This window comes from Microplitis demolitor, chromosome 5, assembly GCF_026212275.2.
Source record: "Microplitis demolitor isolate Queensland-Clemson2020A chromosome 5, iyMicDemo2.1a, whole genome shotgun sequence".
NCBI lineage: Eukaryota > Metazoa > Arthropoda > Insecta > Hymenoptera > Braconidae > Microplitis > Microplitis demolitor.
This window is the reverse complement of record NC_068549.1, coordinates 4,135,606-4,163,459: the sequence shown is the minus strand read 5'-3', so window position 1 is coordinate 4,163,459 and position 27,854 is coordinate 4,135,606. Positions and strand designations below refer to the sequence as shown.

General features: G+C 27.3%; 1 protein-coding gene across 2 annotated transcripts; it reads right to left on the bottom strand.

The window, feature by feature from the left end:
• Positions 1–4,276: 4,276 nt before the first annotated feature.
• On the bottom strand, positions 4,277–27,854 carry LOC103569031 (rho GTPase-activating protein conundrum). 2 transcript variants are annotated; one of them, XM_014439404.2, is made up of 7 exons: positions 27,586–27,854; positions 12,913–13,115; positions 9,346–9,655; positions 9,017–9,258; positions 7,419–8,331; positions 5,967–6,311; positions 4,277–5,541 (listed from the first exon to the last, which is right to left on the bottom strand). In XM_014439404.2, the coding sequence occupies exons 3-7, from the start codon at positions 9,488–9,490 to the stop codon at positions 5,171–5,173; spliced, it is 2,016 nt and encodes a 671-aa protein (XP_014294890.1). In that variant the 5' UTR covers positions 9,491–9,655; positions 12,913–13,115; positions 27,586–27,854; the 3' UTR covers positions 4,277–5,170. The 2 variants fall into 2 exon arrangements, with proteins under 2 accessions (XP_014294890.1, XP_053595598.1); XM_053739623.1 differs by lacking the exons at positions 12,913–13,115; positions 27,586–27,854 and adding an exon at positions 10,824–10,842.

Here is a 27,854-nt window from a genome sequence, read left to right as displayed (position 1 = left end):
TTTTTTCGATTTTCTCCCTAAAATTGAATTAATTGTTATGGGTGTCAGAATTAAATGATTTTCAATTTTAGAGGATGGTGATATGAATACTCCGATACCGTCAAAATGGATACAAATAAATAGAAATACATTCACGTTGTACCATGGCAAGGTAACGTGGCAAGAGGCTGCAATATATTGCAGAACGCAGGGATTTAGATTAGCGGTTGTTAAAAATTTAATTGTTACACATATTCTTATTAATAGTATGACTAAAACTCGCCCAGGTGAGCAATAAAAATTTTTTGATCATTAGATATAATAGTATTGCGATTGTTAATTCTCGAACTACCGCAAGATGTCGCAAAATAAAACCTTTTGTTCGAAAATACAGAATTCCAGTCTCCATAGATATAAAATATTTTTTTTTGACCCGTATCAAAATATTTAATAATTTTTAGTCCTTGTTCTCAGAAAAAAATTTTGTTTACTAATCAATAGATTGATCAAGAAACTAATATTTCAAATCTACACGGAGAAATTATTATGTTATATTGTACATATTTTTTAAATATAAAATTTATATTTTGTTGAAAAGATTTTGAAAGTGTATGGATCGGAGCATACTTCAATAATGGCCGTTGGATTTGGTTATCAACTGGCTCGATATTAAATTCGCTAACCGACGAAAGTGGGTATCCTCCATGGAGATATGGACGGCCCGAAAAAAATAGCGGCTGTCTTCTTTTAGATCGTCATATGGAAAAAAATTCAACGTTTCTTGAAATGTCATGTGATCACAAACGTGACTTTATCTGCGAACAATGTATGCACCAATAAAAAACATACAGCGTATTTCGATGTATTCAAAAATAGAAAATCTACACAGATAAAAAGGATTTCTTGACGTTAAAAAATGTTTTTGAGCCAAGAAATCTTTTTTTTCTTTGTACTAAAAAAAAATTATCATAGATTCTGATGACGAAGAAAATGACTGGTGGGATGATCCAATTAAATTTTCCTATGACAACGATACATTTATAATATATCCATTTGACAAAACATGGAATGAAAGTATGGAACATTGCAATAATTTAGGCAGTGTATTGGCCAACGTAAATAATATAAATATTATAAATATGATAATTGAGGCAATGGGTGATCATCCACGCGAATTATCGCATGTATGGCTTGGTGGTAACTACATTTCAAAAACTGACGAGTGGTTTTGGGTGGCTACCAATAAAAAAATACCTAAAGACAAAGACGAAAATGGTTTTCCACCTTGGACGAGTATTGAAGGTGATGACGGGATTGTTTCTCAATCAACATCAACTTGCCTCAATTTAGATCGAACTGATCACGTAAAATCACATTTTTATGGGCTAGATTGTACCAGCAAACAACCGTTTGTTTGTAAAACCAGTAAGTTCTTACAAACAAGTCATTTATTATTTTTTCTGTTGTCGTACTTAGTAATCTAAATTTTCTACTCAATCGCAGCATGTGACATTCCACCGACAATAAACAATGGAACATGGAAATGTGCAGACGTCATTAACGGACGACAATGTACTTTAATGTGCAATAAAAGCTTGATATTAACCGGAATAAATTCGATCACATGTACGTTCAAAAATGGCTGGTTTGCCGGTGACAACTTAATGGAATTTCCCATCTGTTTGAATGCATCTGATTACACCGAACGCATGATACGCTCGCTGAGCAAAGATATACAAACAAGTTCAGCTTATTATCTTCTAATGGATCATTCTTCGCCTAATATTAAACCAATGGCTATAAAATTTGCTCAGAATATTTTGAAAGCTTTCCCGTAATGTTCTGTTCCATTTTTTTAAATAAACATAATTTTGGGGTATGAATTAATAAATTTTAATTTTGGGACTTTTTTTTTTTGTTGATAGAGCATCAAATCAATTGAAAACAGGAATGACAACTTATATCACTGATCCACCGGCATTTATACCTTTTCGGCAGATAAATAATTGTTTTTTAATAACTGCGTTAAAACATTTACAAAATAGTACGATGAATAATACAACTGTCATGGCAAATATTACGAGGATTAATAAAGAAATTTCTATGTACAATGGACGGAAAATAACAATAAGTAAAAAAAATTTAATTAATATCCTGTGTGGATATATAGATATTTATATGCATATATATTTATATATCGCATCGGATTATGAGTAGATTGAGGCAATACCTTAACTTTGAAAGAAAAAATTTTTCTACACTGGGAAAAATAGTATATTACACACCAAGGGAGGACAGTAGGACATTTCAAACCACGTGGACTGGGAATCCTACCTTCCTTTGAGGTGTGTATGCTATTTTTCACCGAAACCGCACGTAAAAGTTTAAATTTTTGCCTCTAATTGAGAGGAAAATAGCGTAAACGCTAATTTTTATCATTTGGTAACGAGTCCTAACTTTTCATGGACTTTCTACAGATTGTCGGAAAAATAAAAAATTCGGGAAGTTATTATTTTCAGCCTGATTTTCGAAAATCGAGTTTTCATCGAATGTCGACGTTTTGAGGTTCTAGGAAGCTATTCTCACTACTTTCAGAATTATTTTCGAGTGTCTGTATGTATGTGTGTGTAAACTTTTTATAACTTTTGAACTAGGTAACCAACTTCAATGGTTTTTGCGGAAATCAAAAGAGTTTGTTGGCCGTCAACTTTCCTGAAAATTTCAGATCATTTGATCGATTAGACTCTAAGATAATTGAGAATTACGAAAAAAAAAGTGTACAAAACAATCCAGAAAACACAACTTGTAACAAAATCTTAATCCAAATGAATTTAAATTATGACAGAAATTATTGCGTATATGAAAAAATAAATTTTATTGCCTCAATTCAGCAAAAATAAATTTGAAAATAAATTATACGATGATTATTCTGTTTTTTAGTTGCGGTGATTGATTTAGAACGCGGATCACATTATAAAGACATTTTAATGCATTTCAAAGCAATAGGTCATCATATTATTATTATCGGATTAAGGGAACACTTAAAAGTTTTATTACCACTCGCGACAATTGGATTTGACCGTCGAATAAATTTATTTTTATTTGAGAGCAACGAGTTTGAATTGATAGTCAACGAATTGCAAAGTAAATAATTTTATTTTTGCAAATAAAAAATTACCAGTAATAAAAAAAATTATAACTTTTATTTTAGAACATAAAAAGAAGCTAAAGTGCACAGAATACTCGATGAATTCAACGCGCAATGACTTGATTATTCAAGATAAAGGTAATTTACCAAGTAAATCGTCAGCAATTGGAGAACTAACTTCGACTCCAATTACTTCTACTTCAACTTCTACGAGTAAAACAAACGAACAAGAAAACGTATCAGAAAAAAGTTCGCAAACAACTTCGACAACTGAAGGAACCACTACTCCCGAGAATGATTATGAACAAGAAAAATAAATTTAAAAATATCTGAAAATTTCTTGTATGCTCACAAAAAAAAAAAAAAATTAATGAATTATAAAAATTGAATCAGCAATTTTCATATCGTAAACTGTCATAATTGTATTAAAATTTTATTAATTAATTAAAAAAAATCAAAGCATTAATTGAAAAAAAGACAACGTAGTTACAATTTTGCCGAGATATAGATTAGAAAAAAAAACTTACATTTATTATCAATCAAATAGGAGTTACATAAAATATGTTAAATAAATTTCAGTAAAATCTTTATATAATTTTTATAATTCGAATTTTCAAATTTCGTAGACTAAAATTCATTTACTTGATTTCATGTGACTTCTAATTAATAACAACTGCAAGTAATTTTTTTTCAAATTTACAAGAAAAAATCATAGTAAAGCCATACGATGTTGGCCACCTGACGGAAATTGAAATAAACACATGCAAAAAATACTATGGCCATCGCAAAATTGACGAGAATTATATTCCAAATTAATGTAACCATTGGAATTTTACTACGGCTATAATAATATTCCCATGTGTTTATTTAAATTTTCGTCAGGTGGCCAACATGGTCTGGATTTACGATGACACCATAGCATTTCAAACAAGAATAATTTCACCGTCGTACCGGCGAAGGATGTAAGGAATTAATTCAATTAAATAACCTATAAATTATATTTATATTGTTATTTTTCTTTGGCACTTTATTTAAATAATTTTAATGCAATATTTACAATTTATTTCTTATTATTGTAGTATGGCATGTCATATTACAAAAAAAAAAAAAACATCAAATGACACATTATTAAAATGCCTTAGAAAATTTATAAATGGCGTTTTGTAAACAAATACAATTACTGCATACTAATAAAATTATTAATTAAATATTAATCTAATTAATTAATCAGCCACTTATTGTTATTAAATAAACTCTGACCCTTAACGTTAACTTTAAAAACTGCAGACATTTTCTATTGTTTGTATTTTTATTAACTGTTAATATTATATGTAAGTATTAAAAATGCCACTTGTGGAATATTTTTGTTTTTAATTAATGTATTAATTAATTAATTAAACATTTATTTAAATAGAAAACGGAATTAAAACTTTAAATATTAATTAATAAATAAGTTTTTTTTAGTACTCATTAAATAATAAAAATTTTTAATTTAAAAAATTTATCAATTGCACTGATGCCGTTTTTTTTTACTTTTATTTTCCTATCAATTAATATTTTCATTTTAAAAAGTAAAATTAAATTTTTTGTTTTAAGGCAGCAATTATTAGTATTGTAAGTATAAAAATATAAAATTTTGATTTCCAATTATTGTATTGAGCTAAATTTTTAGAAAATTTTTTTGTTATATAATTTATGACATAAATTTGTATTTATTATTTTTAAAAACCTTCAGAATTTTTTATTTTTAAAATTATCATTTTAAAAGCTGATATTTTTTGTACCAAAGATTTTGTTCTGCTTCCGCTTTACCAGCAATCGGAGACGTCACCCAAAATTTAAAAATTTAATTTAAAAAATAAAGAAAAACCGCGAAAAATTTTAAGTACATATTTAACCATAACTTCAATTAAAATCAATTAATCTGCTAATTATAAAAAAAAAAAATTAAAATAATTAAACATGAGAAATTTTGTTGTATTAAAACTAATAATAAAATCATATCTTACTCAGGCGAGCACCAATAAAATAAAATAATATACATTATTTTTTTTTATATTTACGATACCTGTCTTCTTCGGATTGTCTTCTCAGTTGTTTCAATAAGTTACTCGGTACATTACATAACTTATCAATATTAATAAGTAGCGCTTCTGTTAATTGACAACAAACAGCAGCCATATTTACTTGAGCGCTTAGATCCGTGCGATCACGAGGATAAATATATCGTGGCGGAAATAATGACGGCGCAACAATCATCGATACATTGTGTATTGACATTTTATTTGAACTTTTATTATCAATGACTAATTTTAAAAATTTTAATAATGCTTTTAATGTACACCGGTGCTCTACTGGTAGTAATAATACCAATAAATTTAATGAATACGATAAATCACTTGGATTTTTTACACCTGAAATAAAAATTTATATTCAAATTATTCAGAATTTTTTTGCCACGTATTCAGATAAATCAATTTATCTATACCATTCGAATTACATTTAAATTACGCGGGAAAAAGACTATGTCATGTCTTCTATGATAATAAAAATTAAACAAATTTAATTTGGTATCAGTGAAAAAATATATATATTAGACGATTAATAAAAAAAATTTGATCGTGGGAAGATTTTTTTTTTTCAAGAATTCCATGATTATACAATCATCTAAATCAATAAGTTTGCGAGTTAATAATGAGATTTGTCTTATTGAATTTCAATGATAATAAAAATAAAAAAAATTTATCAATATGGTAGTAATACTTGGGCAGTCACGAAGTACCTGTAAGTTGCTCGTTATTATAATAATTGTTATTATTATTATTATAAATATATTTACCGTGACTCTGATAAAATGCGTCAATATACTCGACAGTAAGCAGCGGTTGAGGTAAATCACGAAGTAATTTTTTTAATACTGCTGACAAATCATGGCAAGGTGTACGTTGGATTATTTTGTCAACTTCTTTAGGTTTACTGTAAAAATCCGTCTCTAATTCTGTACAAAGCAGTTCAACTTTTTGTTTATTACCGCCGACACGTAGTATTCCTTCTTCTTTTATACCACGCTGCGTTAATTCGTTTAATAATTTTTGAAATATTAGTGGAATGTTGTTTTCTTCATTTGTCAGTTGACTATCACGTAATAATAACGTCGATAATGATACGCTAAATAGATTACCAGCTAAAAAAATTAAATATCAATTATTAATATCAGCAATGAAACATAAATATTCTGTTACAAAATATTAAAATGAATCAAATCAAACCTAATATCAAATTTTTTTCAGTTAAAATTTAGATGTAGTTAATTTATATAAATGCAAGTATTTTTTTATATTTTTAATATTAGAATGATATGACTGTAAATTATACGGTTACGTAATTCGTAATCGGTAGACATTAATCAGATGACATGAAAACTGCCACCAAAATATTCGTCGGTGACATGGCTATTGATGATAAATCCGGAATGAAAAATGTTCCGCTAGGGAATCACTGATCTCTGATAGCGGAGATGACGACAATTTACCTTAATAGCAAGACTATCTGCTCAGAAAGTTGATGTCAATTAATTGCGATCAAGTTGAAGACAACTTCAGCCTATGTAACTGTTGACTACAATTTGTTACCAACTTTCTGAGAAGATTGAAGGCAACTTTTCGTGAACTAATAGAATGTCAATTTCTCAGCAAGATGGTGTCTAGTTATCGTCAACTTATGGAAATGCCAATTTTTGCTGCCAACTTGGTGACAAGTTGCTGCAGTAGGTTGTCACTAGCTTGCTGCCAACTTAACTATCAAGGCACTGCTGCACAAGTTGACGACAACTAGATGCTAATTTTCTCAGAAAGTTGGCGACAGATTGCGGCAGTAGATTGTCGCCAAGTTTCTGGGAAACTTGGTAACAAATTGTAGTCAACAGTTACAAAAACTGAAAGTTGTCATCAAATTGATTACAACTAATTGACATCAACTTTCTGACCAAAAAGTCTTGTGATCAGGGGGATTATTAATAAAATGTAACACGATTTAATTTAATTACACACATAAAATATATGAAAAGAGGGTGCAATAGTCGTCATTAATAATTTATTTTTTAGATATACTACTGCGAATTTTCCAGCAACGAATTTATCGATTTTCGGACGAAAACCGCGGATATTTAACCTTCGGACGACAAGTTTCGGAACCAAATATACAGGGAAAAAATAGTAGTTTAGATCTACAGAGCGAAAAACCAAAAAAAAATCAAATTATATTATATTAAAAATAAAGTATAAATTTGAACCTTTTTGTCTCCGTTTATTTGGCTTTCTTTTAACCAACGGTAAATTATATTTATCAAACACAGCAGTCAATTCCAACCACAGCAATGACCGCAGTCTCATCAAATCTCTCTGTGATAATAATTCGATCCCACATCTTTCAAAATCAACATCCGTACTACTACTCCAGTCGTCATTTTCTTGCGAAGACACGACCCCCGTCATGGACTCATTGGCCCGGCACATTTGTTCAAAACTCAAGTGATCATGTGATGATGTTCTGTTCAACGGTCTCGTTATCAAATGATCTGCCGGTCTCGTTAATCCATACAAACTACTATGGCTTCGAGTGACACTCGCATGATTACTGCCACCACCAATGCTTCGTTTCAATGTCTCCTTATTATTTCTATTTATTTTATTTGTCACACGGTGGTTTTCTTCATGGTTATCATTATGATGACTATGAGCATCCAACTTTTCAGTGGCAATTTCACTTGGATCACTACCACCAGCACGTTGGATAATTGGTCTAGCTAAACTTATTGTTCCTAATCTCTGGTAGGCAGTCAATTCAATACCTTCTGAATCACTAGCAATATCACCACCATGTGACCAATGGTGTCCAGTACGACGAAATATTTCTTGCACTGGCAATGGTGTTGGCGTTACTATGGATACATTATTATTATTACTACTAACAGATGATGTCTGTCTATGGCTATTCTCTTTGTATTCCTTGTCATCGTGGGAATTACGATGAAATATTGAAACAAAACTTGGGATATTAATACTTGTATGATGCGATTCGACGGCTGTATTAACGACAGTAGGTGGTGACGGTGGGGATGCGCTTTCAGGTGTTTCGGTAGAATCGTTAACACTATCTAATGAATCAGGTGTCGCACTGCGTGATCTTGTACCTACGCTTGACGCCTGTAAAATTTTTTCGTATTATTAATATTTAAATAAGTGATTGTTACGTAGGCGATTGGAAGGTAAAGCGAGACATCTACAAGACATGTTTTGAGGTTGTTTTTTGACCTATCAATAATGCAACAATATGATGACAAAATAATTAGAAATTTATGTCACCGAAAAAATATCTGCCAAAAAGACTTGACACAAGTCACGACAAGAATTAAATTACAAGTAACACATCTAAACGACTTTTTAATTAAAATGACTTTTTTAAAAAGAAGAAAAGAAGACAAATTTCCTATGACTCTCAGGATCAACATCTGTATGTCTTATTTATATAAAAAAAACTCAGCTTTAAAATAAAAAAAAAAATTTGTCTTGTCCTTTTAAAATACATCTTAAAGTTGACTTAGTGCTACTTGGGAAGTTAGAAATATTCGCACACCCTTATTCCCAACTTTGAATTCCCCTTCCCCATTTTTTACCAAAAAGTAGGTGTCCGATTACTGCCGTTTACTCTGTGACTTTGATTGTCAACATTTTTTCAACGATTTATTTTTACACGAATAAGCCGAGGATTATAATAACAGGATATTATGACCAGGAATCATTAAAAATACTTGATATCAAACTTTTAATAACTTATATAACTTAACTTTCTAGCATTAGAATTAAAACAATTAAATACACATGTACTTACTTCTACATCTTTGAAAACATCACGTATATCTGGTTTACGTGCTCTAGTACGCTGATTAAATCTTTGTTTAACAGTATGATTAAGCGACCTAACACGACGTTTTACAGCTTCGGCTTGTGCACGCGATAGTGTACGCAATGCAGCACCCAATTCTTCTGGTTGAATTTCTCTTCCTGCTTTCCATGGTTCTGTTAATTCACTCAAACCTGCAGCTTTCAGCCAATCTGCTTCTTCTTCACCCTCTAGAAAATTATCAGTCAATCAATCAATTGATAAATAAATAAATTAATTAATTAATTATATAAGAAGAAAATAATATGATAAAATACCATCATAACTTCTTGGACTGGACTCCTCATCAAGATAATCATCTAACATTTTAGTTTCCTCAATCATTTTCTGATAAGCTTCCCAATAATCGTGCAAATTACTGTCACCCCCAGTAAACGTCATACTGTGTTGCGAGCGATCCATTTTATTGGACTAATTTTCCTCTATTATATTTATTAAACCATGAATTATATATTTTTTATGGAACAAACAAACAATATTGTTGATGTTATTAATCAGCCTCATCTATTGTTCATTGATGAATAATTAATTGTTTTTTTTCTCTTGTTTTTTTATGACTAATTTATTCTGAAAATTAATTAAATAATAAATTAACTGTTGCTGTGCATTGTAAATGTTATTGTTAAGTTGGTTTATTATTTTCAAACTATAACTTGTAAGTTGTAACATTGAATGTTCACTTTATACTTTACTATCTAATATTGTGATAAGGTGGTCATAATCATAACGGTAAAAAAAAAAAGGAAACAAATTTATTACGATACTAGATAATAATATTAACGATAATAGTAACTTTTTATTGGTTTTTAATGTGTAATTGTATGAAAAAATTTTGGGCGGAAATGGCTAAAAAAATGTTTTTGTACAAAGAAATAATTATTTGAAATTAATAAATTATTATTATTTTTTTTTTTTTTTGTCAAAAAAAATAATCTTTTATTTGTTAATCACAATATTGTTGATATGAGTACGGAAATTACAACTGAAAAGAGTAATTTACTGAATGAAATTGAAAGTTAATTCGGAGTGATTACGGATTTTATTTAAATCCAAATTTACTCCCTCATTTGAAGTTTCAGAGTTTAAAAAAAAATCACTCCTCGTATGGAGTCAATGAGTTTGTTTTTTTAACGGAGTAATTTTGGAGTGATCCGGATTTTATTTAAATCCAAATTTACTCCCTCATTTGAAGTTTCAGAGTTTAAAAAAAAAATCACTCCTCGTATGGAGTCAATGAGTTTGTTTTTTTAACGGAGTAATTTTAGAGTGATCCGGATTTTATTTAAATCCTAATTCACTGTGATGTGGAGTTTTAACAATGAAATAAATTCCATGAATTTAACTCCGAGAAAATTAAATAAATAAACAGCCATCCGCTCCGCATTAACTCTACACAGAAAGAATGGCTTTCTTGGCGCAAGAAAAATTTTTCGTTATGAAATGAAGACAATTTGTTTAGAACAAGGAAAAATTTCTAATCCACGACGACTTCGTAAATTTACCCGGGAAAAAACACTTTTTAAACGAGATTTAATTTTTTTTAATTTTCTTATAACACACGGTCCTGAGATTTTTTTTCAAAATCGAAAATACTGAAATTTTAATTTAACAATTCGGCTGTTTCGTAGGTTTTCAATTTTTATATTTTCACGATTTATTTCTATTGAATTTTGAATTAAAAAAAACTGTAAGTCACAATAAAATGATAATAATAATAATGAATTATTAATAATACTTGTATGTTGAAATAACTATCGTTTGAAATATCAACGACTTTATTAAATTATTTATTTTTACATGTTCATAAAGTAAAACAAAAGTACATCAGTACACAAGATAAATCAAGGTGTCAGTGATTATAAGATCAGTAATTGGGACATTTATCTTATCACTTAAAAATTTTAACAACCATTACAAATTGTGTTATAAGATTTTTTGACGTACAATTGCTTAAGGCTGAAGTCAAGTAAAATAATGAACGGGATACTGTGGAAATTTTTTTTTCTGAGATATTTTAAACTAAGGCGTTTTTCGGGGGAAAATTACGGCCTGGGATATCATTGCTGGGAAATTGTCTGTAAAATTAGAGTCGGTCACCTATATAATTATAATTTTCAAAGAGGTTTTTCAGAAAAAAATGGAACACATAAATAACTCGTCATTGATTACTATAAAATTATGACATTTCTATATAAATATTTTTAAAGAATGTGTATAATTTATGATTAGATTAGCAATTAATATTTTGATAAGGCATTGTGATCCTTTTTTTTTTTTTTTGTTACATCATATTTATATATAATTAATATATAGTTTATTGATTCACTGTTATGTATTTTTTTATTTTAGAGCTTGTAAAAGTCGAAATCGATCTTACGATCGAAGCTAAGATCTTCCTATTGACCAAAAAAATCTGTTATGACTGAAGACCAATATTATTCTATTTATACTAGTCTGTATGCTAATCAGAAACTACGTTTTGGGTCTGTGACGTAACTAGTTTTATACCTCAATGGAAAAGTCTCTCTTTCACTCTTAACTCGTAAAAACTAATCCCGTTTCAAGGATCAATATGCGCAGACCAAATATTACTATAGAAAGATTTAAAAATGACTAAGATGATTTGGAGATGATTCATAGAACAAATATTTTTTTAAGAAAATTTTTGTCCCCTTTTCATAATGCAAAATATTTCTCGCGCAAAGAAATCTTTTTTTAGTGTATTTATATTTTCCAATAAAAATGCAAATGATCAAACTAGGATTTAAAAATTTTGATTTTGAAAAAAACCGCGATCTTATCAAAGAAAAATTTCAAAAAAATTTTAAACAAATTCTACATAAATCTATTGATTTTCATGTAGATCTAGTTTGAAAAAATTAGAATTACATTGATCTCTTTAGATCTTAATTACTTTTCCCGGGAAATTACAAAAATTTATATTTTAAATGTCAAAATTTATCAAATTAATTCCTAAGTTTATTTTTTCAGTCAATTTTGAAAATTTTTTTTTTCTGCATCGACACAATGACTACTTCATCTATTGCAAATAAAAAAAATCCACATCGTAAAAATTATAAACGTATAAATTTGGTTTTAATATAAATTAATATTTTTTAAATATATGATATATATTGAAACTTATCTCGGATGTTTATCAAGAATTATAAAAATAATTTAATAACAATTACGGCAATTAAGATAAGATTTGCAAAAAATATATCACGATACTCCAATTGATAAATTGATAAATAATCAATTCCTTTATTCTGCTTTTTTATTTTTAAATAAATTCATAATTGAATACCCTAAATCCCGATTTCTTTTGTCAGTAAACAAACAAAACTTTCAATTTCAGTAATTAATTATTTTTAGTAAAAATAAAACTTGAAATATAATTAAAATATATAATCAGTAATTATATTTTTTAAATATATCAATTCAATGAAATTTCATTTCAAGTAAGTAATTAGCATAAAGATCCATATATATTAAATAAAAAAAATTTTTAATAAAAAATTTCACTTTTGAGAAGACGATGGAAAGTAAATGGAATCTATGATCAAATCCATTGAGAATTCATTAAGAATTCTGAAAAGCGCCTACAGCTATGTAGATATTGCGATATATATATACATCAACATTTACATAAAATATAAATACATGTACACAAAAAAAGCAAGTTCGCCTTATACATTTGCGGCACAATAAAAAAAAAAAAAAAGATAAACGCAGCAAATATTTGTTGAAAAAATTTTAAAAATATCTTAAAATAAAAATAAAAAAATATAAAATAATTATATTGTTTAATATTAAAAACTTACCTTTACAATAAAACTTTGACAATCATGTTATTGGTATTAATAATTATAATATAATAATTATTAATTATAAGTTGCACTTGTTTATTAATAATATTTGTTGTATATTTCAAAAAATATTTGTACAACAGAAAATACACAGGTGGATCTTTGTGGACAGTGTATAGATTATAGATATATATTTTTTATTACGAATCGAGTGACACCTGTGTAGCTCCCTTAAGTTGGCGGGGGGAATTCGATTTTTGGCAAATTTTTTTTAGCAATTCGTTTGTTCGTCGATTGTTCGTCAATGTTCGCTATAAATAATTATTTGTTCGTTCTTTATTTTTTTTTAAATAAATTTTTAAAAATTTATTTGAAGTTAGCGGTGACTATACTCATTTTCTATCTTTTTTAATTTTTTTTCCATTTATCTTGATTTGTTTGTTAATACCCCACCAAAAATAGCGTTTGTTTGTTTGTTTTTATATTTATAATTAATTATTAAAATTTTAATTATGCCCGTTGATCTAATAGTAGTTGTGCGCATGCGCAAGTGTCTGCTCTAGGTTTAAAATTTTTTATTGTTTTCATTATTATTTATGTTTTAATTAAATTAGTAATCTTATCAAGTAATTATCAAATCCTGTTGATCATCTAGCACATCGTAAGAGTATCCAGGTATTTATCGGAGAGAAATGTCAATAAGCCACAATAAAATATGAAACGAAAGAGTCCTCAAAGAATCTTAGAAAACCACTTTTAATATTATTATTATTATCTTTATTTATTTAATATTTAATACACTCGACTAATTATTTTGTTTTATCAATATTAATTATGTATTAAAAATACTGAAAACATTTTAATGTTATTTTCATTTACTCTTTTATAATTTACCGCTCTGTTTTGTAACTTACGTGGTGTGTCACCTATTATCAAGTATTTTAACTTGCCGTTCAACTAGTATTTTTGTGTTACACAGTTGGTCTCATAAATAGTTGGTAAACCAATTACTAAATTACAAGTATCATCGAAGTCAATAATAAATAAATATAATATTGGAGCAGGTTTGTAAAATTAAACTAATAATTAATTATTTATTTAATATTAGAGTAGACTTATACAATTGAAGTTATTAATTATTCATTTGCGCAATTTTTATAAATTTATATTTTGCGTCTACATTGAGACTCAAAATAACTTAGCCTAAGAAATTTGATGAAAATTTTAATTAATATTTATTATTAAACATCATTTTATAATTAAAGATGTTTTTCTAATTTTTTTTTTTTTTTTTTTTTTTTTTTTTTTCCAAATATTAAAATTTTTTTTATTTTTCAGTTTTGAAAACAATATTTTTATACCACTTATCAAAATGGAGCTCAACTCTATAATGTTTCACCAATCGGATGTGATTCTTTCATCTAATCTCCAACATTATTTGTCCTTCATTTATATGTAAGTATATTACCATTAATTATTAGTACTGCTATTAATAATTTTTACATCATTTTATTTTTTAATTATAAATGTGTAAGTATTTATGATCTTGGCGATTCTTGGAGTAGTTCAAATGTTATTATAGAAGTCACAGTTTATTGAATTGTTAATTATTTCAAGCTGAAATTTATATTTATAATTTTACTAGCCGACCTGATAATAACAGATACAACAAAAAAAGAATTAGCGAAATCGGCCCAGCCGTTTACGCCCGATGCTGTAAACGAGGGAAATCAGGATTTATTTGCATATATAAAGATATGCATTAAGAATATTCAAACTTATGTTTGCGTATTGTTTGATTGCGATTTTTATGTATGGAAAGCGCCCAATTTTAAGTAATAAATAAAAATTTCTCTTTAAAATTACATCGTTTTTAATTTTATGATCGGAACGTTTTAATTCCGTTTTAGGCATCGTGGGAACTGATTAATTATTTTATTGTTATTAATTTCAGATTTTTTTATTTATTCGAACACCTTTTTAAGATGAATTTTCCCAGTGACAACAAGGAAAAGTTCAGCAAAATTATTAATTGGAGTTTATTGGTAAGTAGCTAGTTTTGCAAACAGTAAAAAAATTATCATTAATAATTTTTTTTTTTTTTTTGCACATAGTAAAATTAAATATTTAAATCAAATTCTATTAGAAATAATTAATTCCCAAGTAACATACACCCAACTTTAAGATGTCTTTAAAAGGATAAAGCAAATTTTCTTTTGTCTCAAAGTCACCTTTTTCGGTGTAAATACAACATGCAAATGTTAGTCCCGGAGCGAAAATTTGTGTTGTTTTTCCTGTCTTATGTCAATTAAAAAGTCGTTTAGATGACTTATTAGCTACTATTTGTAATTTTTCACTTTTTGTCGTCATTTGTGTCAAGTCTTTTAAGTAGATATTTTTTCGGTGACATAAATTTCTGATCGTTTTGTCAACATGTTGGTGCCTTATCGATGTAGCACAAAATTGCCTAAAAACTGATTCCTGATAGCCAGAGTTACTGACGAGAAAGTTGGTGTAAATGAGTTGCGAACAACTTGACGACGAGTTGTCGACAACTTTCAGCTTTTGTAACTGTATTGACTACAAGTTGTCGACAAGTCTCTTGGAAAGTTGCGATCAATTTATGGAAAGGCCAACTTGGCGGCAGGTCGCCACCCTGGCTATCAGGGATATCTTATAGATGTCACAAAGGCAAGTGTGACACTTGGGTTATTATCAGTCGATAAATTAGGTGATACAACCTATTATTTCTAAAATCTAATCCAAGGAAATATTTATTTATTAAAATATTTATTAGATGCATAGTAATCAGGCTGACGAAAACATTTTAATTCCTTTCTTTTATAAATAATTATTATATAATAATTATTTATAACAATTATTTTTACATAATAATTATTTATAATAAAATAAATATTATTTTCTACGTTGATCACTTAACTTAAATTGTGGTAAACGGATTATTTGCTTAAATATATTAACTTAAATTATTATTTTAAGTAAAAAATAAATTGATGCTGTATGGACGTCAATTAATTTTTTTTTTCTTTTCATTTCAGGTTTTATCAATCATTAACTCAATAATGCCGAGACCACTGCTTGTATCAGATGAGGACTCAATAGCTGTTATAAAAAGATATATGAGCTACTTCTGTTCAGATACCTTGCCAGCATACTCTGCTGAGGTATGGTCGAAAATGTCCAAGGAACCAGAATTTGTGGGTAAATGGAATACTGCAGCAGTTAGGACCAACATAAAAGACAATCGTAGGGGGATTTTGACTAGAGCAAGAAAAGAATGTGGATATTTTTCCCAAATAATTAAGAAAAAATTCACTTATAGTAATAATGATGATGATGACAATGACAGCAATGATAATAATGATAATGATGACAGTGATGATAATAGCGATAAGGATTATTTTAATAAACTATATGCTAAAGAGCGGGATGATGTTCCATGTTTTCATGTTGAAATTGCTAGAGGTGTTTGGGAATGTATGTATAAAAAAGACAATAGTTGTAAAAATCCTAGGTTACAGCCGAAAGTGTGGACTGACACTATTGCCTTTGAATTATGGCATCAGTTTGAACTACCGTGTGCCTTTGTATTTAAAAAAGGCACAATTCATGAAAATGGAAATTATTATGCGACATTTATTGGCAAGTGCAAAAGTAAAGTGTGCAATAATCCTATTTTTGGTTACATCGAAAACAATCCTGGGGACAAAGGTTCTGTTTTTATTAATTTTCGATGCCGGGATACTCGTTTTGAAGTTCATGATGAAGTTACAAGGCCACTGCAAGCCGAGCGAAGAAAAATGTTTAAAACTATGATCGATGCAAATGGAGTTAAGGGAACTATTTTGGAGCAAGCTAAAGATCTGTTAAAACCAGGTAGTACTCAATGTCCTGTTCTATTCAATTCTAATGTTTTATATCAAGTAAAGAAAGAATCTAAGGAAGAAAAGTTGAATGTCAAGCCAGAAGATCGGAGAGATTTGATTAAAGCTATTTATCGTATCAACGAGGACGATAATCCTGCTCATCAAAATTTTATAAAAGTTGTAATTGATACGCCTTTTTCAGTATTTTATGTTTCACCGCAACAAATCCATTGTTATAACGAATACAGGCGTCTTCACAGACACTATTCTTCTGTTTGTATTGATGCTACAGGAGGTCTTGCAAAAAAATTTCTAGACAGCAAAAATAAAACTACGAGTAGTATTTTTTTATACCAAATCGTAATTAATTTTAGTAATACTTCACAATCTGTTTATCAAATTTTATCGGAAATTCATGACACTAAGACCATCAAATTTGGACTAGAAAACTGGCTTAGTAAAGTTTCGCCTCCGACAGAAGTAGTCTGTGATGGATCTCGTGTCCTTTTAAATGCCTCCTGTTTAGCTTGCAATAATTTTTCTTTATTTGATTACGTTAATAGGTGTTTTCAACATGTCAAAAACGGTGCTTCACTTGACTCTGTAAAAACTTTTATCAGATTGGATACGGCTCATTTTATTCATGCTATAAGTGGCTGGAAATGTTGGAAATCGGTTATTCATCCAAGAATTAAATCATTTTACTTATACAGTGTTGCATTATTGATGGATTGTAATAATTTAAAAGATTTTGAAAGAATCCTTGTATTAATTTTGATTGTCTGTGGCACCGAATATGATGATTCTATTGTTGATTTTGATGGCGAAATGATAACTACAAAAGCAGCAAGGTCAGAGTTGGAAAAATTGATTGCCAAAAATGAATCTCAAGACTTTATTAATAATATTGAAGACAAAATTAAAACTATGGAGTTTGATCAAGAAAAAAATGAAACTTTACGCCGAGAGACCAATACTGATTTATTAGAAAAAGACACTACTATTTCAAGTTGGATAAATAATCTTGTCGCTTTTTCATTGAATGTTCATTCTGATGGTAGTAATGATATTAATAATTTAAACACTTTTTATGTACCTCTATTTAAAGATTCATTACTTAAAGAAGTGAGAGAGTTTCCGCTATGGACGAAAGTTTGTATTCATTACACGAGTTTACGAGCAACTTCTGCGTACATAGAGCAAGCGTTTAAAGAATTGAAAGAGTTATTAGGTAAAATGATTTCTCTCCCTGCACGTGTTGATTACTTAGTTAAAGCTCATCTTAAACTTATTGATGGTGGTGTCAAAATTTTTGAACGCGAATTGTTAAAATTCGTTAAGAATTACCATGCTAATAAGCAAAAAAATGATAAAATAAATAGTAATCCTGAAGACGAATTATGCAAAGAAGATTGCGAACCTAACGATAATTTACTCAATGAAAATTGGAATGGACAAGGATATGATATGAAGCACAACGACTGTGATTGGTTAGATTCAGATTGTCATTTATTCAATGAAGATATTCCCACCAATTTTAATACTGAGTCATTTAATTCTTCTGAAATTGATAATAATAACGTTTTAGATAATATTGATTGTAGCGCAAATGAAAATAACGAAAATTTATATCAGCCGAATTTAAATAATTTAGTTAATCTTGATCACAGTTATTGTTCCGATAATAATTCACCATTGAATGAAAACAGTTTCGATGCCGCTGTGGAAAAAAATTTAAGAATGATTAAAAAGGAAGGTAAATACTTCAAAAGTTTTCCCGAAATCAATTTAATAAACAATTTGGCGCCTTCAAACAAAAAAGAAGAATTTTTATTACAAAATGGTAATAAAAGCGGACCTGTCTTTTTTCAAAATGAATCCTGGTTTGCTTTCAATACGTGCCCATTCGACAGTATTGTTCAGTTGATTTTCTATGGATGTTTACAAAATGAAGAATTTAATAATTTTGTTAGCAATTCTTCAAATTCCACTTTTAATTTTGTTACCGATTTTATGTCAACAGGATTAAAAAAAGATATCTATGTTAAACGATTTTCTATTTTACATCCTATCTATCAAGACACTGAATGCACACAAAATCAAATGAATATTGCCAATCGTAAAACTAAAAACGTAAATCGTTGTATTAATTGTGTAGATAACGTGAATAGTTTGTGGATTAAATTATTTACAAGTGAACCAAGTGCATTCGAAAATAATTCATGTTCATCATTCGGCTGCCAAGATTATCAACGTAATATACCGGTTTTGACTGCAAATTATAATTTAATCATGGAAAAAGGGTTTAAATGTTTGCAAGAAGCATTACATTTTAAAAGCATAGCTTATAATAAATTTTGCACAAGCTGCCAAAAAAAACAAACAACCTGTAAAACGACACTTAATCGATATATTTACATTGAATTAGACGTAAAATCGGTAAATGAAAAAGATGGAACTTCATGTAAACTTGGTGAATTACCGAAGTGTTTGGATTTAAATGAAACACATTCATCAAAAAAATTTAGTTATCGGTTGGTACATCTTTATTACATCTGAAATACAAATGATTTGTTTCTATATGATTTTTTTTTTAATTATAGCTTGACAGGGGTTATTGGTTATAACTCTTTTCACTACATCACATATTGTAGAAACTTGACAGGAAATTGGCGATTCTACAATGACCAACTAGAAAAGTCTAAATTTATTAGTGAACGCACGAAAATTGTACCTCATGGGATTTTTTACACTTTATTCTCACTGTAAAAAAGAAAAATATATTTATATATTTCAGGTAATTTCTTCAAATTTCTATAATTTTCTTTTATTTGTTCGATCAATTATATTATAAGAGAAATTTTTATTGTAACACTAAAAATAATTTTTTGTTTCGGTTCACAATAAAAATTATAAATAACTATTAACAAAGTCAGCTCATATTGAATTTTGAAAACAATATAAAAACTAATAAGTGTATTAAATTTTATTTTTTTCTGTTTAAAGTTTCTATGACTAAAAAATATTTCATAACGACAAATTAAATTCAGCTCTTTTTTATAGTACACATTTAAATCATAATTACCACTCTAATATAAATTTTCTAATAACAAATTTATGCTTCAAACATTTCATTTTTTTAATTTCAAAAGTTAAAAATCCTCGGAATCGATATGTTCAAACTATTTGATATTGGTATTAAAATAATACGGTTAATTAAGTTTTGAAACTTGTTTTATCACAAATAAACCATAAAAAAATAAATTTTTTACTTTTGTTTATAAGGTAAGAGACCTAATACTCAATTAGGGAACTAGTACCCGATCACTCCATATATTTGTATATCTATATTTACTAAATTGTTCTAAATATAGATATACAAATACATGAGTGATCGGGTACTAGTTCCCTGATCGAGTATTAGGTCTCTTATCTTAGTTTAAGCCTTTTTTAAAATAAATCAATGTTTTTTTTTTCTATAATTTATTTGTCATAAAGTAGGTTACCAATTTTTAGATAACTGCTAACTCCAAAAAAAAACTTATATTAATTAAAGTATTTGATTCATACTTTGTTCGCTACCATTTAAATGAAATCTTTCTTTTAAAATTCTATTTCAATTAATAAACATATAGTCGAATTAAACTCGTTTATATTAATGGTTGCTACTTTTTTCTTCTTCTTTTCTTTTTTTTACTACATTCGTTTTAATCCAAGAACTACGTGACTATTCTTAGTATTAGGATAAAAATTAGTCTTAAATTATCATAATCTTTAAGTGTCAATCATGTAATTGAATTATTAAAGATTTTATTTTCTCTTTTTTTGCAGCTTTAGCAAGTATTTAAAAAAATGCAATAAGTGGATACAAGTGATATTGGAAATCTCTATACTTCGATTATTATTAATATTTTTGCTCAATTACATTTATGAAAACTTAGTGTTAAGGTTGTTGCCAAAAGTAATAAAAAGTCATTAAGTGTAAAATCTATTTAAGTTTTACGATTATAAAATAAATAAAATTATTATTATCATTATTATATTATGACGTAATTTTAAAATGTTTTATACTACAAGATTAATATGTTAAACAGAAAAAATAAATGTTTTATAATGTTAAACAAATAAATAAATAATTTCATTTTTTTAAATAATGAGTAAGTTTTTTAAACAGTTAATAAATAGAAATACTAAATCTCTTTTTTTTTTATTCATAAATTTGATTCATTTTAGACATCAACAAAATCGTTAAATTATTATATTTACAGGAAGCCGTAGGTCTTTGTTAATCATTTTTTTTATACAATCAAAATTATTTTTTAAGTTAAATATTACTGTTTTTGTCGTTATTTAAATAATCTATATCATGATTGTTTTTTAATTTAAATAATAATTGTTGTACAGTTAATTTGTCATGCATAAACGACGAACATCGTTTGTAGATAATAGAGGTATAGAGAACGATCCAGAGGAGATAGTATTATCTGAGCCTTCGAAGTGAAAGAAAAAACTGTCTTTTATTAGGACTAAAATAATTCAATATTTTACAGAATGATTTGTGCCAACTATTCTGTAATGTTAGAAGAAATCAAAAGTAAGATAAGACTCAATTATGAGGTACTTTTATCGGATTAGTAAAAAACAACAAGAGCCAACTATGAAACTGATGTTACTTTATTACAAATTACATTTATAATACAAAAAAAGTATATTACGGTTAGTTAAGTAGCTGATGATATGAATATAATATTTGGAAATGCTGTAAAATACAATGTTAATTTCTAACGTTTATGCAAGGTAATTGATTTATTATTAAATATAAATTAATATTACAAATTTTTATTAACTAATATATTTTCATTTTATACTCCGTTATTTGGTATACTGTTGGAACTGCAAAGAATAATATAAGGAAAAAGTTCAAGAGTTTTTAGATTTTGACGTAAATTTAGATTCAGATTATGGATCAGAATTAAAATCTCAAAATTAATTAGTATAATGAAAATTTTAGACTCAAGAAAAATACAATAAAATGAATAGTTGAAAAAATGTTTACTTGCATTAGTTAAGTGTTAACATTTATGAAAAAACCATAGATGTAAATATATATCCCGATTATTTTATCATGCACAAGCTGCTAATACAACAATCAAATGATAAATATCACCTGCTATAAATTATGTTAGTAAGTGTTAATTTAAAATTATATGCATATATAAATCTTATCGATCTAATCAATAAAGAACATTAAACTGTATTAGCTTTTGCTTTTATTCGTTTTTTATGCTGATACATTTCTGTTTTATTCTGGTTTGAATCTGGGAAAATAATCATATAAAAGTAACGACCACGTGGTAACCATAACCTATGCAGCGGATAATTTGATCATAAGTAAAAAAATAATTTGTATTAAAAAAAAAAAAAAAACACATCATTTTGATCATAATAAGTAAAAGATTTTTGCATTAATTATGTCAGTTAGAAAAAAAGACCTTCATTGATATTTTAATTTATTATCTAGCTGTCAATCAACTACTAAGAATTTCATTCAGGGTTTTTAATTACTAACATTCCTTTCTGATACTAAGTTGATTTTTAATAATTTTGAATACTTCTTGTTTAAAATTATGCATTAAAGTTTACATGAATAAACTGTTTAAGTTATAGGCGTCGTTACACTCCTGTCTAACATTTAATGTATTAATTAATTTTCATTGCACAAGTGCATGACTCAATATTTGAAAATTTCAATTAAAATAATTTTTTTATAAAAGTTTCAATAACAATAGGTACAATATCTATATAAATAGCTAAATTTTGAATTGGAAAAATATTTCATTTATTACTAAGTAAACCACGTGGCTACCATAACCAATGCGATTTCGTATTTAATTATTTAAAATTAAATAATTTCAGATTGAAATACTTGATAATTAATTAGACTATTGTGAATAAAATATTTTTACATAAATTATTTTTTTTTAAAGAATTGTGCATTCTTTGATATTTTAATGTTTCCATTGTTATCTAGTGTCTTACATTATTAAAGATAAATTAATTTTATTAATAATTAAAAATCTAATTCTTTGGAGTCGCTCGTTATTCTTACCTGGAAATTTAACTATGTAGAGCACCTATGTATATGTAAAATATATATTATAGGGGGTCTTTTGAGTGGGCTTTTGTAAATAATTTAGGTTTTTTCATTGTTATTTGTACTTCATAAAACTTCAAATACATTTTTAATGAACTGATCCACTTTCTATAAATGCAGTAAAGGTAAAAAAGATATTTTTAATTGAAAAAAAAAAAAATAAATAAATGTTTAGACCTATAAAACTATGTTATTCAAGAAATTACAACTAGTCGAATCACCTCGATATTTCGAAACCATCATGTCTTTTTGAAAAGTAAGCCATTGTAAATATTAAATTCATAGTGAATAGACCAATATAAAAAAGCATAGAATCAGTACAAACATTTGTTTATTTCAAATTTTAACGAAAAAAAAAAGATGTCAAACATAAAATTTTGTTGAAATTGATGTGGCTAAGGTGGTAACGTAAAGGAGAATTAGAAAAATAATCAATGATAGTTAGAATTTAAGTAACTAAACTTAATTTTTTTGATCAATTATTGTCGTTAGCCGCATACTAATTACTATTTATATTGCTTATCATTTTTCAATAGATAATAATCAAGTAATATAGCTGAGGATCAATGACGAAGAAACTATAAAAATTGATTATACTAAAGTCTTAAAATTTAATAACTATCACCAACACAATATGATTTGATCATCAATGACATTTTTTATACCAATAGATTTAATTTTGACGTCACGCATAATATAAAATGTGGACATTTTCATCATCTAAAATATAAGTAAATATTATTATTATAACAATAGAATGTAAATTGATATAAATTTGTATCGATAATAAATTGCAAAAAACCATTATAAGAAACCATATTATATGAATATATACATATATTTTTTTTACTGATTTACTCTAAAACAATAACATATAGTTTTAATCTTGTCCAAAAAATGTCAAATAGTTTGCACCAGTTATTGGGTGTCTTTTGTGTTTTATTTAAAGCTGTGATTCTTGTCATATTAATTGATACATAACAATGAATGAATTGGGTAGTAATTAAAAAACAAGCAAATTTAAGAAAATTTTTTCCATTAACTGTTGAAAAAATTACTATTTTTCTCAGTATAAAATTAATTAACGAAATATTGCATTTATTAAGAGTAAAAATTTTCATAAACTTAATAGATTTATTTTAGATTTTCCTAAATTTTTAGAATAATTTTACATAATTACTTTTTTTTTCTCAAGACATAACTAGAAGTGACAGACATCTAATGGTTTCTAGTTACACTAATTAAGTTAAAAAAAAAGGAATAAATGAGACATTAAAGTTATAATGACAATATGTATACTTAAAAGATTTAAAAACTTATTAAGAAACTACTTCAGTCAACCGTACACTAATAGACGACTATCAAATATGAATAGAAATCTACATATCACTCTTAAATAGAAATCTAACGATTTCTATTGTCTTTGATATCATCATTCTACATATTAATCCGAAGTTTGCTCGCTTGGAGTAACTCATCGGCTTCGGAGACAGTCAAATAGTTTTTACTATCAAGGAAGTCCCAGTAAAAGCGTTGCACCTGTAAAATATAAATCATAAGCCTACTATTTAAATGATTTAATTAAATTGTGTCTGAAAATAGCCGATATCTAATAATTTTCACACACACACACACGCACACACACACACGCGCGCGCGCACTTATATATATATATATACACACACACACATATATATATATATATATATATATATATATATATATTACATACCTAGGCCAGTAAAATACAAAAAGTCTCAGATCACAAGTTTGTCAGCCTCAGCTTCGCCTCAGCCAACAATTACAATGATCTGAGACTTTTTTTATCTTACTGGTATAGACATGTAATAAACAATTTTTTTTCTTTTTGAATAAATAAATTATAATAAAGAAAAAAATTTATGAAATGGATACATGTCAAAATTGAATATTTATAAGTTGAATTAAAAAATAAATTTTTTCTTGATATAATTTACTTGCTAAAACAAATATGATTATCATTAGATTGTAAATGTCAGGTTCATAAACAATTTAAAATTTACCTTGTTGAAATGCAACTATGTTTACGTATGCCTCAAAGTCATTGGATCCCATGGATGATTAAAGTAATTTGACGAGTCCTCGTATTTTGCCATGATGGATGGAAAAACTAACTTGGTTATTGTAATTCTGAATCAAACTTAAAACAAAATTCTTTTATTAACAAAAAATATGATTCGTATTTACTACTCAGCAATAGAAACAAATAAACATAATAATTTTGTTGTTTTTTCAGAAAAAATTTATAAAAAACTTTTAATAAAAACGTATACATCTAGATATTCCAAAAAACAACTTTTTCTTTAAATAATTCATTTTCCAAAATATCCAAAAATGGTCGAGGCCTATGAATTTCAATGTCATACTACTCAGTAATAAAAACTGACAGTTATATAATGATTTTTGATCTGTTTTTACGAATTATTTATGAAAAAAATTATAAATACTTAACTGAAAATTTGGAAAACTAAAGGCATTTTTTTTTAACTATTATTTTTTTGATGAAACATCTGGAAATTATTGACGGTCCGAACTCTAATATCATATGATTATTTAATAACGTATTTTATTCATGTTTTTCATTTAATAAATTATTCATTTCACTCACCAATTATTTATGTACATTTAATGGATTTTACTGCTCTTTCAAGAAAACGAGAATGAATATAGAATACATGACGAGGCTAAGCATCATTTCCTAAAGGTCGTCTCAAAAATAAAAGTATTTAATGGTAAGCAATTACCGATTTTGACAAATCATCATAAATAATGAAGACATGTTTGCCGTTGTCACAAAAAAAAAGTTCTGCCATGGCACATGGCAAAAAAGTGTAAGAAAAGAGCAGCATCAGACACGGTATCGAATACGATGATAGAATAGTTAATAGCAGTGCCGTCACTATTTTCACGATCCAAGTTACTGTAGATCTCATTTGACCGATAGCAATGTAGATACAGAACTTTTTCTTCTCCGCACCAGCATAATCGAAACGCTCTTAATTAATAATAGTCTCAATAGCCAAAAAACTCTTTCCGATCGGTCCATCATCAACGATCAACTTATATTATCTACTGTACCAATTATCACCAGTGACTCAGTGAGTCTACATCCCGGATTCCAGTTTGCATAGCCTCTCTAGTCAACTCTGTATAGAAAAAATAATCGATATAATAATATAATCATAAAATATAACTGTTACCCTGATCAACAAAAATAATTTGGAATGATTCAAAACAATTTGAATCGACTAATATATAGATATACACTCAACATCAAGCAAATCATTTTTCTTAATCAGGGTACTGATCAAAAAATTTTCAGAGTTCAAAAACTTATTGATAATAATACTAATAATTAATGGTAATATACTTACATATAAATGAAGGACAAATAATGTTGGAGATTAGATGAAAGAATCACATCCGATTGGTGAAACATTATAGAGTTGAGCTCCATTTTGATAAGTGGTATAAAAATATTGTTTTCAAAACTGAAAAATAAAAAAAATTTTAATATTTGGAAAAAAAAAAAAAAAAAAAAAAAAAAAAAAATTAGAAAAACATCTTTAATTATAAAATGATGTTTAATAATAAATATTAATTAAAATTTTCATCAAATTTCTTAGGCTAAGTTATTTTGAGTCTCAATGTAGACGCAAAATATAAATTTATAAAAATTGCGCAAATGAATAATTAATAACTTCAATTGTATAAGTCTACTCTAATATTAAATAAATAATTAATTATTAGTTTAATTTTACAAACCTGCTCCAATATTATATTTATTTATTATTGACTTCGATGATACTTGTAATTTAGTAATTGGTTTACCAACTATTTATGAGACCAACTGTGTAACACAAAAATACTAGTTGAACGGCAAGTTAAAATACTTGATAATAGGTGACACACCACGTAAGTTACAAAACAGAGCGGTAAATTATAAAAGAGTAAATGAAAATAACATTAAAATGTTTTCAGTATTTTTAATACATAATTAATATTGATAAAACAAAATAATTAGTCGAGTGTATTAAATATTAAATAAATAAAGATAATAATAATAATATTAAAAGTGGTTTTCTAAGATTCTTTGAGGACTCTTTCGTTTCATATTTTATTGTGGCTTATTGACATTTCTCTCCGATAAATACCTGGATACTCTTACGATGTGCTAGATGATCAACAGGATTTGATAATTACTTGATAAGATTACTAATTTAATTAAAACATAAATAATAATGAAAACAATAAAAAATTTTAAACCTAGAGCAGACACTTGCGCATGCGCACAACTACTATTAGATCAACGGGCATAATTAAAATTTTAATAATTAATTATAAATATAAAAACAAACAAACAAACGCTATTTTTGGTGGGGTATTAACAAACAAATCAAGATAAATGGAAAAAAAATTAAAAAAGATAGAAAATGAGTATAGTCACCGCTAACTTCAAATAAATTTTTAAAAATTTATTTAAAAAAAAATAAAGAACGAACAAATAATTATTTATAGCGAACATTGACGAACAATCGACGAACAAACGAATTGCTAAAAAAAATTTGCCAAAAATCGAATTCCCCCCGCCAACTTAAGGGAGCTCACCTGTGTCTCAATCTCAATGAAATTCAGGGTTGGGTGCCATCTTGATTTCTCACTTATATGTATACTATATATTCCGTAAGGTATACTCGTGTCTTGTGTGTATGAAGCTATAGCCCCCACGGGGTCTTTTTAAAAATTCACACTGACATAAATTGAATGTATGTATACATATATATGGCTATAGTCATGTGTGAGTAACACGCAAGGTCTTTCATAATCTCGTAATATGATGAAAAGTGAGAGAAGTTTGATTCTGAGTCTAAAGGCAA